Source organism: Clytia hemisphaerica, unplaced genomic scaffold (genome assembly GCF_902728285.1).
Source record: "Clytia hemisphaerica strain Z4C2 unplaced genomic scaffold, Clytia hemisphaerica genome assembly, whole genome shotgun sequence".
Taxonomy (NCBI): domain Eukaryota; kingdom Metazoa; phylum Cnidaria; class Hydrozoa; order Leptothecata; family Clytiidae; genus Clytia; species Clytia hemisphaerica.
In genome coordinates, this window is record NW_027103852.1 from 937,474 (window position 1) to 950,277 (window position 12,804).

General features: G+C 35.9%; 1 protein-coding gene across 1 annotated transcript; it reads right to left on the bottom strand.

Moving 5' to 3' along the window:
* Positions 1 to 2,070: 2,070 nt before the first annotated feature.
* On the bottom strand, positions 2,071 to 8,190 carry LOC136807950 (hydroxylysine kinase-like). The gene is made up of 4 exons (XM_067064576.1): positions 8,048 to 8,190; positions 5,381 to 5,552; positions 3,497 to 3,930; positions 2,071 to 3,092 (listed from the first exon to the last, which is right to left on the bottom strand). Exons 2-4 carry the CDS (start codon positions 5,547 to 5,549, stop codon positions 2,490 to 2,492), a joined length of 1,206 nt encoding a protein of 401 aa, XP_066920677.1. The 5' UTR covers positions 5,550 to 5,552; positions 8,048 to 8,190; the 3' UTR covers positions 2,071 to 2,489.
* Between the last annotated feature and the right edge of the window lie 4,614 nt (positions 8,191 to 12,804).

Here is a 12,804-nt window from a genome sequence, read left to right on the forward strand (position 1 = left end):
TAACAGTTTCACTTTCGTTTTCGGCTATACGACAGCGTTTTCAAGCAGAAAGCAGAGGAAATCTGTGAAGTTATGGCAGGGAATGCTAACCTATTTTTCCAGTGTTTCTCAAGATTGGAGCAAGATTATTGTTCTAGAAAGTTCATAAAGGCCTTATAGTTTCAGATTAGTATGATTTCATCAGAAAAAACATTTACACCAAAGCTCCTTATTGATATGTGAAGGCTACCAAAAATAGCAATGTCCTCCATTAGAACAACTTTAACATAAGGGACAAGGACTGTCAAGAAGTCTACTTTGTTGAAAATTTGCACAAAATACTTAGAGAAAATGGTACTATGGAAGCCCATTCTATACTCCTAAATGATAGTTGAAAGATTAGCAGTTGAGAGGGTTGATTAAAATAGAACTCAAAGCACACAATAAAGTATACATATATATTTGTCCAGAAAGAACTGGCATGTTGTTTGCTTTGTTTTGGTGTTTAAAGATATGTACTTATCAGTCCTAAAAAATACAAATTCGAATATAATGAGGGCAATGAGTCTGGTTAAATGTTACTATATTTACAAGAAAGGATTACTGAAAAAATAATACTGCATGTACTACTGATGAACTAAACTCAAAAACTAAACCTTTACCATAAATTTACATTACAACAATTTAAAAATCTATCTTTTATAGCAACAAAGAAAAAAACATGGCTCAAAGTTTTAAAAACAGAGCTAGTCAGAGCTTCAATTCAGTAGAGAGCTTTCAAAATTTGAAAACAGACACTGCATTGGTTACTACAAGACATACTATCCACACGGTTTTTTCGATTCATGAAAAAAATAAAGTACTTATCTAAAAAAGGTTCTCCTTTTTTTTGGTAATCAATTCCAACAAAGAACAGTCAATATAACAGTTTTTTGATAACCATCCCACAATGTAAACATTATCAACCAACTAAACCCACACCGCCAAAATTGTAAAAATAAGTCAATATAATTTCTATCAACAATTTCTCGTAAAATGTTTTTTTTCCAACATTCTGATAACAATCATAGCTGGAGGCATCATGTGTAGAGTGACTGTGTGGCATTTCATTGCTTTAAATGATCACGATACCAAACATCAACCAATCAAAACTGACGCCAAGCCAAATCTGTCGATTAATTGAAACTTATCTCGTAGAAAGCTTTTTTCAACATTCTGGAGGTGTTCAAAGTTACAGGTATCATATATAGAGCCAAGCAATACATGAAACGTCATTTGCTATTCCATTTGCTATGAGATATATTAGTCAACAAATCAAACAAAAACCAACAAATCATGTCTCTTCACTTTCATGTCACATCGTGTTTATATGGGGTATCAGAAAGCCAATCCACAAGAAGAGCTATCTTCCTTTATTATGGAGTGTTCCAAAACTATTGGTAGGTTGTTTGGAAGTAAAGAAACCCACACAGATTGTTTTATTTTGAAGATTTAACTTGAAAACAAACTGCATCTTTCCAGCAGAAACTCATGTTTCAACCTGCTACATAACATTGGTCAGTCGGGTCTGCTATTAACATGTAATAGTTTTATTATAGCCGAGCTTGAGAATCATTAAGCAGAACTTGTAACATGTATTATGTGTACAATTATGTCAGTCGACTTGAATCATGATACATTACTCACATTTCACTGGATGCATTTTCGCTGTGAAATTATCCGCAAAATTTTCTGACCGCGTTCTGAGACGGAGGCTAATTATATGCCCCCCGACTACTTGGGTCAAGTTGAACATTTACAAGAATTTTTGTCATTTGATTGGTCGTTAAAACTGTTCAAACAAAAACTTTTATTATATTTTTCTAAAGAACGCGTCATCTCTATTGTTTTGAATAACCAATTATGTGAGCATCTTGTAAAAACTTCAACACAACTGGACTACTTGAAATATCGAGCCGTGACGTCTGTTTTTCTCCAAAATTACCATAATAGAATTTTTTTTGAAAAGCAAGAAGTAATTGGGTCACCTTTTAAATAAGATTCTGTAAGCGTCAAATTGCTTTGAAATTTAAAAAGCAAATCAAGAATAGATTATTCCTCTCGTGATTATCTTTCTCACTAGCATATTTTAAAATTCTAAGCAAAATTATAAGAGTCTTAAATACAGTTTGATTTAAATGTACAAACCAAAATCCGAAAAGAAAACTATCAAATTAGAAAAAGAAACATACGATGATTGTTGCGTTATGATTAGGGGTTGTGTATTAAAAGGATCAATCCCTTTTGGTATTTGGTAGTGATATAATTCTCAACATTGTACTGTTTCTCTCAAGTTTAGGGGATTTCCTAACGGAAACAGAATTATCCACAGGTTCTGTGGCAAGGAAGTGTTTTTAAAATTGGATATCAGTAGAGTATTAGATTAATCCTTTATTATAGAATACAATGTTGTCAAACATGTTGTTATTGTATTGGGAAGTAATGAAGAAGGAAAGGAACAGAAACTTGTCTCAATCTTCTGAACAAACTCTCTTTTTAAATATTGTTGGACCTGCCGATCTCAGATAATCTATTCTTTTAAAATTATCTGCCGTATGGAGAAGCAAATAATCATTATCTGGGTCAACAAACTCATGTTGATAAAGTGAGATGACAGTCACTTCTGCATACCGTAATAAACAGATATTATACAATGCCGAATCCTCGACATCATTTAAACAACGTGTGGATGTAAATCCTTTATAAAGTAGATTCAAATTATGAAATATATCCTCTTCTTGAGATGCTAAGGATAAATACATCATACAAATACCCAAATCGACAACCGGGAACGACCATGCTATATCATCAAAATCCAATACTCCATCAATGCTATCATTAGCACTTACCAAAAGATTGGCTTCATTCAAATCATTATGTATGTATGACATTTTTAAATGTTTTTTCAGCAGAGGTAACGTTTCAGTTTCGAACTCTCTTATAATAGAAGATAACACTTTTCTCTGCTCGTGATCTTTGATACAGGTGCTCAAATAATCTTCGGTAAGATACTGAGGACACGTCACAAGGTTCCATATCCAACCTCCACGATCGCCTTCTGATTTTGCTTCTCCCTAAGGACAAAAAATATGTGAAAAGTTTCTATATTACATATATTAAGGCTTGGGGAAATGAGAAGTTTTTTTCGCGTTGGTGCAATGCAGGGAAATTTACCCAAAAGACACGTTGATTTTGTCCCTGGGACAAAAGTGAGAGAAGCATAAATGTTATTAAATGGAAAATGGGGTTGAAACCTGAGAAAGCGTTTCAGGTTGGTGGGATGGAGCATGTTGCATTGCCTCAACGTGAAAAAAACTTCTCGTGTCCCTAAGCCTTTAGTATTGATAAAGGTGGGTTTGTTTTACCAAAGACAGTGCTACATATTATTTCGGATACCATAGACCGAAAGATATTCCCCATTGGAATAACTAACATGGAGTTTAGAAAAGACGGGTGGTGCAATAAATAAATCACTCACTTCAAATGCATTACAAATTCTTGCACAAGTTGCACCCCAATGTCGAACGAAAGAGTCTGTAAGATTGTCTTTACAAAAATCAGGAACTCTTCCTTCAAGATAAGTCAGTAGTCTCACATGATGGCGACAAGTCACTTCTCCTGATGTACCAACTCTCAGTGCCCCTGTTTCAATCAAATCTTCTTTTGTGCAATTATTATATGATGCAAATTCAAGTACAGGAATATCAAAACTTGAAATAAATTCAACATTTTCAGTAGAATGACCGTTTTGTAAAGATTTGATTGGTGTAGAGACTTTTAAATAATCAGAACATTGTTCACCACATCGTATTAATAGATCAACAGCTAGCTCCATTGAAAGTTTTGGTGCTGATCCAAAATTGAAAATTTTCAGAACGAATTTTCTTGTGATGTCATCATTCTTCAGTCGACCTAAGATGTAAAAACAATGTGTTTCAAATATAGAAAGCCTTCCAATTATGATTTTGAGAAAGGCTTGTTAGGGAAGGGGTGGGACTTTTTTTACGGATAAAATTTGGGGTTTTAAACTTTCATAGGGGGATTAATTAAGAAAAGAGTAAAAATTAAAAAAAAATTTGGTCGGAATTTTAAATTGGTATTTGCTAACAAAATGTCAATGTGAATGAGCCTTCTCCCCCAGCGAACCCTCAATTCACGCAATCACGCAAACGTTTTTTCCAATTCACGCAAACCCAATTTTTCAGTAAATCGGGAACTTTTTCGGTAAAAAACGGAAACAAACTTGAAAATTGGAAAATTTGCACATTCATTCAATCATTGGACAATACACCATTTAACAGTCTCGCCATCTCCACCGTAGAGGCGGTAGGTAAAAATGCTCACTTTAGTACTGTGGAAGGTTAGAGAAATGTAAACATTGCCATTTTTTTTTCTTTCCTTTAAAGATAATGTTTTAGATATTTGAACATGATATTAATGACAATTTTATGTATCTCTCCTGAAAATTTCCCAAAAATTCATCTAGAGGAAAAGAAGTTATGATTAAAAGGAGTTCTTTACCTACCATTTCTCTGCTGGGTTTTCTTATGAGAACTGGATGTTTACCTACCATTTTTTACGGGGGAGAGTGAAGTTTCCCGTGGTTGCCAAAATTAAAACAATGGAAAATTGTTCATACGCGTGCACAGTCACCACTGTTAAACGGTGTACTCCCGTATTCACGTAAAAACTATCGCAGATTCACGCATTCACGCAATCAAAATCACGCAAGATTTTTTCAATTCACGCTTTATTTTTTTCCCTTGTCACGCATTTAAGCAGACCGCTAGGGGAATGGCAAAATGTTGCCTGTTGCTCTATCTTACAAAATCGATCTTTGAAATTTGAAAATTTTTGCACATTAAACAGTTCTTCAGCCACCACTGAAGCAGAGCAGTAACTTCAAATACTGACAAAAATTTATTGATTCATAATAAATTTTAAACAGCTATTAAAGTGCAAGTTTAAGAAGACTGAAAGGTGAAAATATTAGTTACAGTTTCAGGTTTTGTATATACTTTTTAATGATTTATAAACTTTCCTAAAAAATCAAACGCGTAAACCTATACAAATAAGGGCCAAATTTTCCGAAGATCTTTCAAGTTTCTGTTTGCTAAAGTATATATATACAGTTGAAATACATATAATGTGGACACTCTCTAATTCGACGTTCTACTATTTGATAGAGCTCCTTTATTTGATGAAATTTAAAGTCCTTGTCAACAAGAAACTCTCATAACCCACGCTCCCTTATTCGATGCAAATCCAATTCCCCTTGAAGATCGAATTAGAGAGCGTCAACTATACTAATTCTAGCTCAATTCAGCAATTGAAGTTGAAAAAAAACCACCTTAATATTTACCTTGAACCCGAAAGTTTCTATCATCATAGGACACCATTTCCACTGGTTTAACATTTTCATCAAGTTCAAGGCCAAAACATTTTAATGCAATTTCTTTCAATTGAACTTTGCTGACATATGGTCGAATTCTTAATTCACCATCCAACAAGAATACACTTTGTGTATCCATTATCTGTAACGAAAAGATAAGAATAAAACGCAGTTTAAAACCTTTCACTGATATAGATAAGATCAGACAACACATTGTATTATACAAAATATAATGTTCAATGAGTTACAGTAAGTTGGTCTAATTTCGACATCCCTCTTCTAATTTTGACATCCTTATTTAAAGATATGAATGATAGGAAGGTCGGAATCGCTTATTGAAACTTATTTTTTTTGCTAAGCGATCAGTTGAGGAGTCCATCAGTGATTCCGACCTTCCTATTATTCCTATCTCTAAAGGATGTCGAAATAGACCTTTTAACAAAGATGACTTCCTGTTGAATAATTATGTAGTCCAGCCATAGAAACAATGATAGAGCCATGCATAATTACTGTATCATGCATATTGTAATAATTATGCATGGTTTTATCATTGTTTTTCTGCTGGACTACATAATTATTCAACAGGGTGGCCTCTTTGAAAAAAGGCCTATTAGAAGAGGGATGTCGACATTAGGCCAACTTACGGTATATACCGTTCAAATAATATATTAAAGATAAAAAATAAATTTGAATTGGAAATGTGTCAAATGTCTACTCTAAGTTAAAATTTCTAGGTGTCAAATTTTATTTTATTTTTAAGTAACTTGCATCACTGGAGGCTAACATGCATGGCCCTCAAATGAATGACCTGGCTGGTCATTAAAATACAAAGCTAAATCAAAACAAAAATGGTAGAGTAGAGCTGCTGTGAGCGGAGCTGCATAGTTGTATTTTAATGACCAGGCAGACAGGTCATTCATTTGAGGGCTATATATGTTTGCCTCCACTGATGTAGCCTGAGAATCCATGCTATGATTTCTTCTTTGATAAACTGATGGCGAAATGTATAGCATGGTACGGGCTGAGAGTTTGAATTTCTCAGAACCTAATAACGGTTGAAAACATAGCCAATCAAATTTTGTTATGGCCGTTCGTAAAAAATCCCTTGGTTCCCGTCATTCCAGTCATAAAAAAGTGGGTCGGTCGGTCGGTCGGGCGAAAAATATTTTCTGTTTAAACGAAACAGTCCAAGAGGGCAGAATTTTCCTTAGAAAAGGGTGGTAAACAAACGTTTGATCGCCCTAAGCCTCTTTTTCATTTTACAAAAGCTCCGCTGGTTTGTTTTGATGCTTCCATATGGTCCGCAATGAAAAATCGGACTTGAAAATCAGGAAAAAACAGAATTAACAGGTTTCGAATTGTTTTTTTGGGCGAGATTAGCGTTTGCTCTTTCTCTCAAAAAAGAAAACATGGATGGTGATGGTGGAGTTTCAGCTGTCAGGAAAATGTGAATGAGAATTTTTCAGTAGAAATCACGGTCCGTCGGGTGACGGGAACCAAACAATTTTTTACGAACGGCCTATTCTTTTACTGGTCACACTTTCTTAGAGAAAGCGCAACTTTCGAAATTTGGTTTATCCAATATATTGGACTCACAGCTCGAACCTGTCTTGTCTGCTTGTGTACATCAAATTATAAAAAAAAACACGACGGGTCTCCTGTCTACCACTGACAGTATAGACCTAACTCTTCACACAAAAATTACGGGAAACGCATGTTTGGACTTTGTACCCTATGCTGCACTCAAGCACTTAAGCCAAAGTCCCGCAAAGGCGGGACAAAAATCAGTTTTTTGAAGTTTGCAAAAAAACGCCACATAGAAGATCTTTCAAATTCAGTATGTGAATAGAGCAGTAAAAAATACAACTTTTCTATTTTTCCTTTTTTTCGCAAAAGTTCTAGGAATGAAAATAAAGGGATAATGATAATTGAATACTATCCATTGATGACACGCGGCACTATCGTAAAGCTGGAATCGCTTCGCGTACTCTTCGCTTGAGAAAATGATTGGCAGATTGAAGTTTTTCATCCGCGCAGGAGTTCGCGGAGCGTTCTCAGCTCAATCCTCGGATCGCGCTAAAAATGGTAGACTGAGTTGTGATAGATCATTTCGATGGAAGTTGTTGGAATGTTTACAAGGCTCTTGACAGAAAATCGTTTGTTTTATTGTCAATGATGACAGTGCGGTTATTAATTTTGTTAGATCTGACAAATTGATGTTTGTAAGTGCACTTTATAGTTTTGATTCCCATTGAAGAATCATATTCTGGTTTTCATGTTATTAGATGCTGTTTTAGAGCTTTAGGTCTATACACTGACTGATGCAATGCAAGTTACCCAATCTCACGGTAGTTCATTTGTTTTGAAATTTTTCTGCTTTGATTGCTCTGTCATTTGATGGCTATGCAAGTTTCCCTCCACTGATGCAAGTTACTCGACTTCACGGTATTCATTCAGGGACTATTTTAAAAATCATAAATCTTTCTGCAACAGTTTTAAAATTTTCAGCCGGGATATTTTTTTCAATTAGCTTAAAAATTTTCGTGAATGAGATGTTCTTATGTTCTAAAATTGGGACATTTTCTCCAAAAAATCTGTGTCACCTACTAAGACTAGCTCACAAAAAATGAAACCTACCTCAAAATATCACTGTGTTAGATGTGCAAGAGACGACTGACTGTGTATTCTTCCTGGAATCTGGCTCAAAACGCAATTTCACTTTCACTTTCATTTTCGGTCTTATATACTGACCTTTTCCGCACGTTGGGAATCTGCGAGAAATCCCGCTAGTCGAAAAGCTCTGGATATTGTTTTTTTCTTGAATTTAATAGGTAAAAACTACAGACGAGAAAAATATAAATTTTATAAAATTAAAAGGCCATTACATATAGAACTATAATATATATAGAATTTTGACAATAAAAATTGATGAATAAAAAGTTAAATTTATGTTTTAAATCTGAATTATGGGTCGCTGATTAAAAAAATAAAAACTCATATGGTCTGTAATTTCACGTAAAACTTGAAGCTAAAATGGTGGCTGTGTTATGGTGAAAAAATTCCACATGTTTATAGCATGTGTTGTTGTGGTGTACATACAATGTATTTTACCTTATTCAGGTATGGTGCAGGTTTGTAAAGTTTTTATTTTTAAATACTTAAGTTGATATCGTATGCTTACTCATTACTGTCAACGGCTCTAATTTGGGACGATTGGTATTGTTGATATCTGGCCTGTATACCGTGTGTGTCGCATGATGAGATCATCAACGACCCTGCCTATGCCCCGGACAGTCCGGGGCAAATGTCTGGGGTCTGAAAAAAATAACTTTTTCCCCGGACCTACGTCTGGGGCTCCAATTTTTGCGCCATAAATTTACCCCGGACGTATACAGTGAAATTCAAAAAAAGTGAGAGATTTTTTTTATAGGGGACCCTTCCATATTCATTTGACAACGAAAAACGTCAAATTGACGTTATCCTCTGAACCCCCCACCCCCCACAGATAACATCAAGCGATGTACTGATGTTTACCAAAGATTGTAGCCATTTTTCATCAAAGTTTTCCCGTTCCGTCGCAAAGTCCGTACTTGGTTGTACCCATCAGTGTAGACCTAACTCTTCATACAAAAATTACGGGAAACGCATATTTGGACTTTGTACCCTATGCTGCACTCAAGCACTTGGGCCAAAATCCCGCAAAGGCAGAACAAAAATCAGTTTTTTGAAGTTTGCAAAAAAACGCCACATAGAAGATCTTTCAAATTCAGTATGTGAATAGAGCAGTAAAAAATACAACTTTTCTATTTTTCCTTTTCTTTGCAAAAGTTCTAGTAATGAAAATAAAGGGATAATGATAATTGAATACTATCCATTGATGATCCGTGGCACTATCGTAAAGCTAGAATCGCTTCGCGTACAAGAGTACGCTTGAGAAAATGATTGACATGTTGAAGTTTTTCATCCCCGCGGTGCGCGCCGCGCGGGAGCTCGGGCGCTCTGCGAGAGTTCTCGGCTCAATCCTCGGACCGCGCTAAAATGGTAGACTGAGCTGTGATAGATCATTTCAATGGAAGTTGTTGGAATGTTTACAAGGCTCTTGACAGAATATTGTTTGTTTTATTGTCAATGATGACAGTGCCGTTATAAATTTTGTTATATCTAACAAATTGATGTTTGTAAGTGCACTTTATAGTTTTGATTCCCATTGAAGAATCATATTCTGGTTTTCATGTTATTAGATGCTGTTTTAGAGCTTTAGGTCTACACTGCCCATGCGTGTATGTGTTCTTTTAACTAATGACCTTTATTTAAAAAGAAATTAAAAGCTCCACTTGGCGCTAGGTCCGTGCCGTGTTTTAGGCGTACCACCTTCTTTGCCAACTTGTGCGATGTGGTTCGCTCGATCGCGCAAACAATGAAAATATGATGTAATGATAACATAGCGCGAACCAATCGGATTATGCGAGCAGCAAATTTTCATGTATTTCATACACAAATATGTTTTGGAAAGCTTATAAAGTATAGTGTGGTTGGTGGTTACAAGTATCTGCGATTTTCACAAAAAGGTATACCTTTGATTTTTTATAACGTCAAACCTAACTTTTGAAAACCCCTGGGGCGTCCGGGGTAGTCTCTCAAAAACAAATAATACGGACCCCGGGCACGCATCAAAAAAAACCCGGACTGTCCGGGGCATAGGCAGGAATGTGATCATCGGGTAACTTGCATCAATGGAGGCTAACATGACATGGCTGGTCATTAAAATATCAAATTAAATCAAAACAAAAATGGTAGAGTAAAGTTGTGAGCGGAGCTGTGTACCGTCAACTGCTCCAACTTGGGGACTACCGTAACTTGCCTAATGTCGACATCCCTCCTCTAAATTCTACACCCTTTTCTAGAGCAGAAAAATTAAAAAAAGGTCGAAATTATTTGCTTAGTGGTAAGGGAGGATAAATCTTTTTTCAATCACCGATTACCGAAGATTCCGATTCATATTATTTCTATCTCTAAAGAAAGGGTGTCGAAATTAGAAGACGGATGTCGAGATTAGACCAACAACTTTCGGTAAATCTGACACAACATGGGACGGCAATTCGGCCACCATTTCACCGAACCTCGCCTCCAAAAGCCAATGGGCCATTCCAGAATTTGTCTGTAACAGGGGGGCGGACGACACAGGATTTCCGAGGGCAAAAGTTTTCACCAAAATTCGAAATTTCTCGATAGGGCAGTTCATCGTAAAAAATTGTTTGGTTCCCGTCACCCGACCGACCGTGATTTCTCCTGAAAAATTAGAGTCAGAGAGTCGGAAACCATTTTTCCTGACATCTGAAACTCCATCATCACCCTCCATGTTTTCTCTTTTGAGAGAAAGAGCAAACGCTAATCTCGCCCAAAAAAACAAATTCGAAACCCATTAATTCCGTTATTTCCCGATTTTCAAGTCTGATTTTTCATAGCGGACCATATGGAAGCATCAAAACAAACCAGCAGAGTTTTTGTGAAGTGAAAAAGAGGCTTAGGGCGATCAAACGTTCGTTTACCACCCTTTTCTAAGGAAAACTCCGCCCTCTCTTGGACTGTTTCGTTCAAACAGAAAATATCTTTCGCCCAACCAACCGACCGACCCACTTTTTGATGGTTGGAATGACGGGAACAAAGGTATTTTTTACGAACAGCCTAGAAGAAAATGTATGAATTTCCAAGGCAATTGAATTAAAAAAGGTATAAAAAAGAGTGCAATTTCTGATGCATTTTGCAAAAGTACATGGATTTTTATCAGAATTTCCCACCATAACTGGAAAACAAAAATTATTTCCGAGGCTAGGAAAAATTAAAAAATGCAGGTCGTCCGACGGGGGGTAATAAAAATTTTCTGGAATCGCCCAATCTGGAAAGTAAGGTATGTTGGATTTCATAGGCTTACACAAAGGCTACGTCAAGAAATCTCTGGCGTAAATATTCTCTTCTTTCCAGACTCGTCCAAAAGTCATTTGATTTGAGTTAATGGGCGTTTTAAAAAATGCAAGATTTCTCTTTCGCACCGAGTAGGCTTTTAAATCGAAATATGAAAAAAATGTGGCGGGCGTTCTCTAATTCTCCAATCAGCGTCCGGTCATTTTGAATGAAAACAAAAGTTACAAAGGGCGCCACGTGCGGTTGCGTAGGGTAAAATGGCGAAATGCAAAAATCAATTTTGGCAATTTTTTTTTGAAAAATGACTCTACAAGATTTGACTACAGTATATCTTTATTTTCCATGAAGAGATTACTTTCAAATAAAAAATATATTGACAATGGGTAAGCTTTCTAGAAATCCAAACATAAATTGCATAGCTTTTACCAAAAAATAGCACTTTACTGTACTGTAGGATCAGAAACAATCAAAAACCAGCTTTTTCCAATTTTCTTCAAGTTACAGGAATTAATTCAGATTAATTCCTTGTTTGTTTTGATCTGAAATTTTCAGTAGGGGTGGCCAACATGGTTCTCTTGCTCAAATCAGGGGGGCCCGAGACGGAGGTAAGATAATTAAAGTTTCTACTCACTACTAGGCCTAAAAACATCAATTGTGGACACGGTTGATGTTTTTTATCCACAGTCAATCATTTTTATGGACAGTCAATCGTTTTTATGGACAGTCAATATCCAAACATCGACTGTCAATACTTTTCATCAACTGTCAATATCCAGATATCAACAGTCAATATCCAGACATCAGCAGTCAATTAAATAATCTCAACAGTTGATGAAAAGTATTGACAGTCGCTGTTTGGATACTGACAGTCGATGTTTGGATATTGACTGCTGATGTCTGGATATTGACTGTTGATATCTGGATATTGACAGTTGATGAAAAGTATTGACAGTCGATGTTTGGATATTGACTGTCCATAAAAATGATTGACTGTGGATAAAAAACATCAACCGTGTCCACAATTGATGTTTTAAGACCTAGTAGTGACTGTAAGTAAAATCTTAATTATCACCCAAAAAAGTGCCTTTTTTTGTCTATATCTTTTAAAAAGATAGTCCCAGCCTTATCCCTCCTTCCAGTAGCTTCGTATACCTTTTGTCCTTCGGAAAAACCAAAAATATTTGCCTTAATTGCTTGCTTTCAGTTCCTGTAGCCAGTAGTGTGACCCCCTGTATTTCTATTTTAGTCTGCATGCTTTTTTCAATAGAGATGTCACATGACTCAAATCCCGCAGTCTTATTGGACTAGAGAAAGCAAAAGTGAAATTGCGAGATCTGATTGGATGAAAAAAAGAGCATGGGAACTGGAACCGAATGGAATTCTCTGGAATTCTCATTCTAAAACAAGATGGCGGCGAGAAAAGCACGTCTTTTACTTTGGATGAAAGGTTGTAAATTCTGGTTGATTATAAG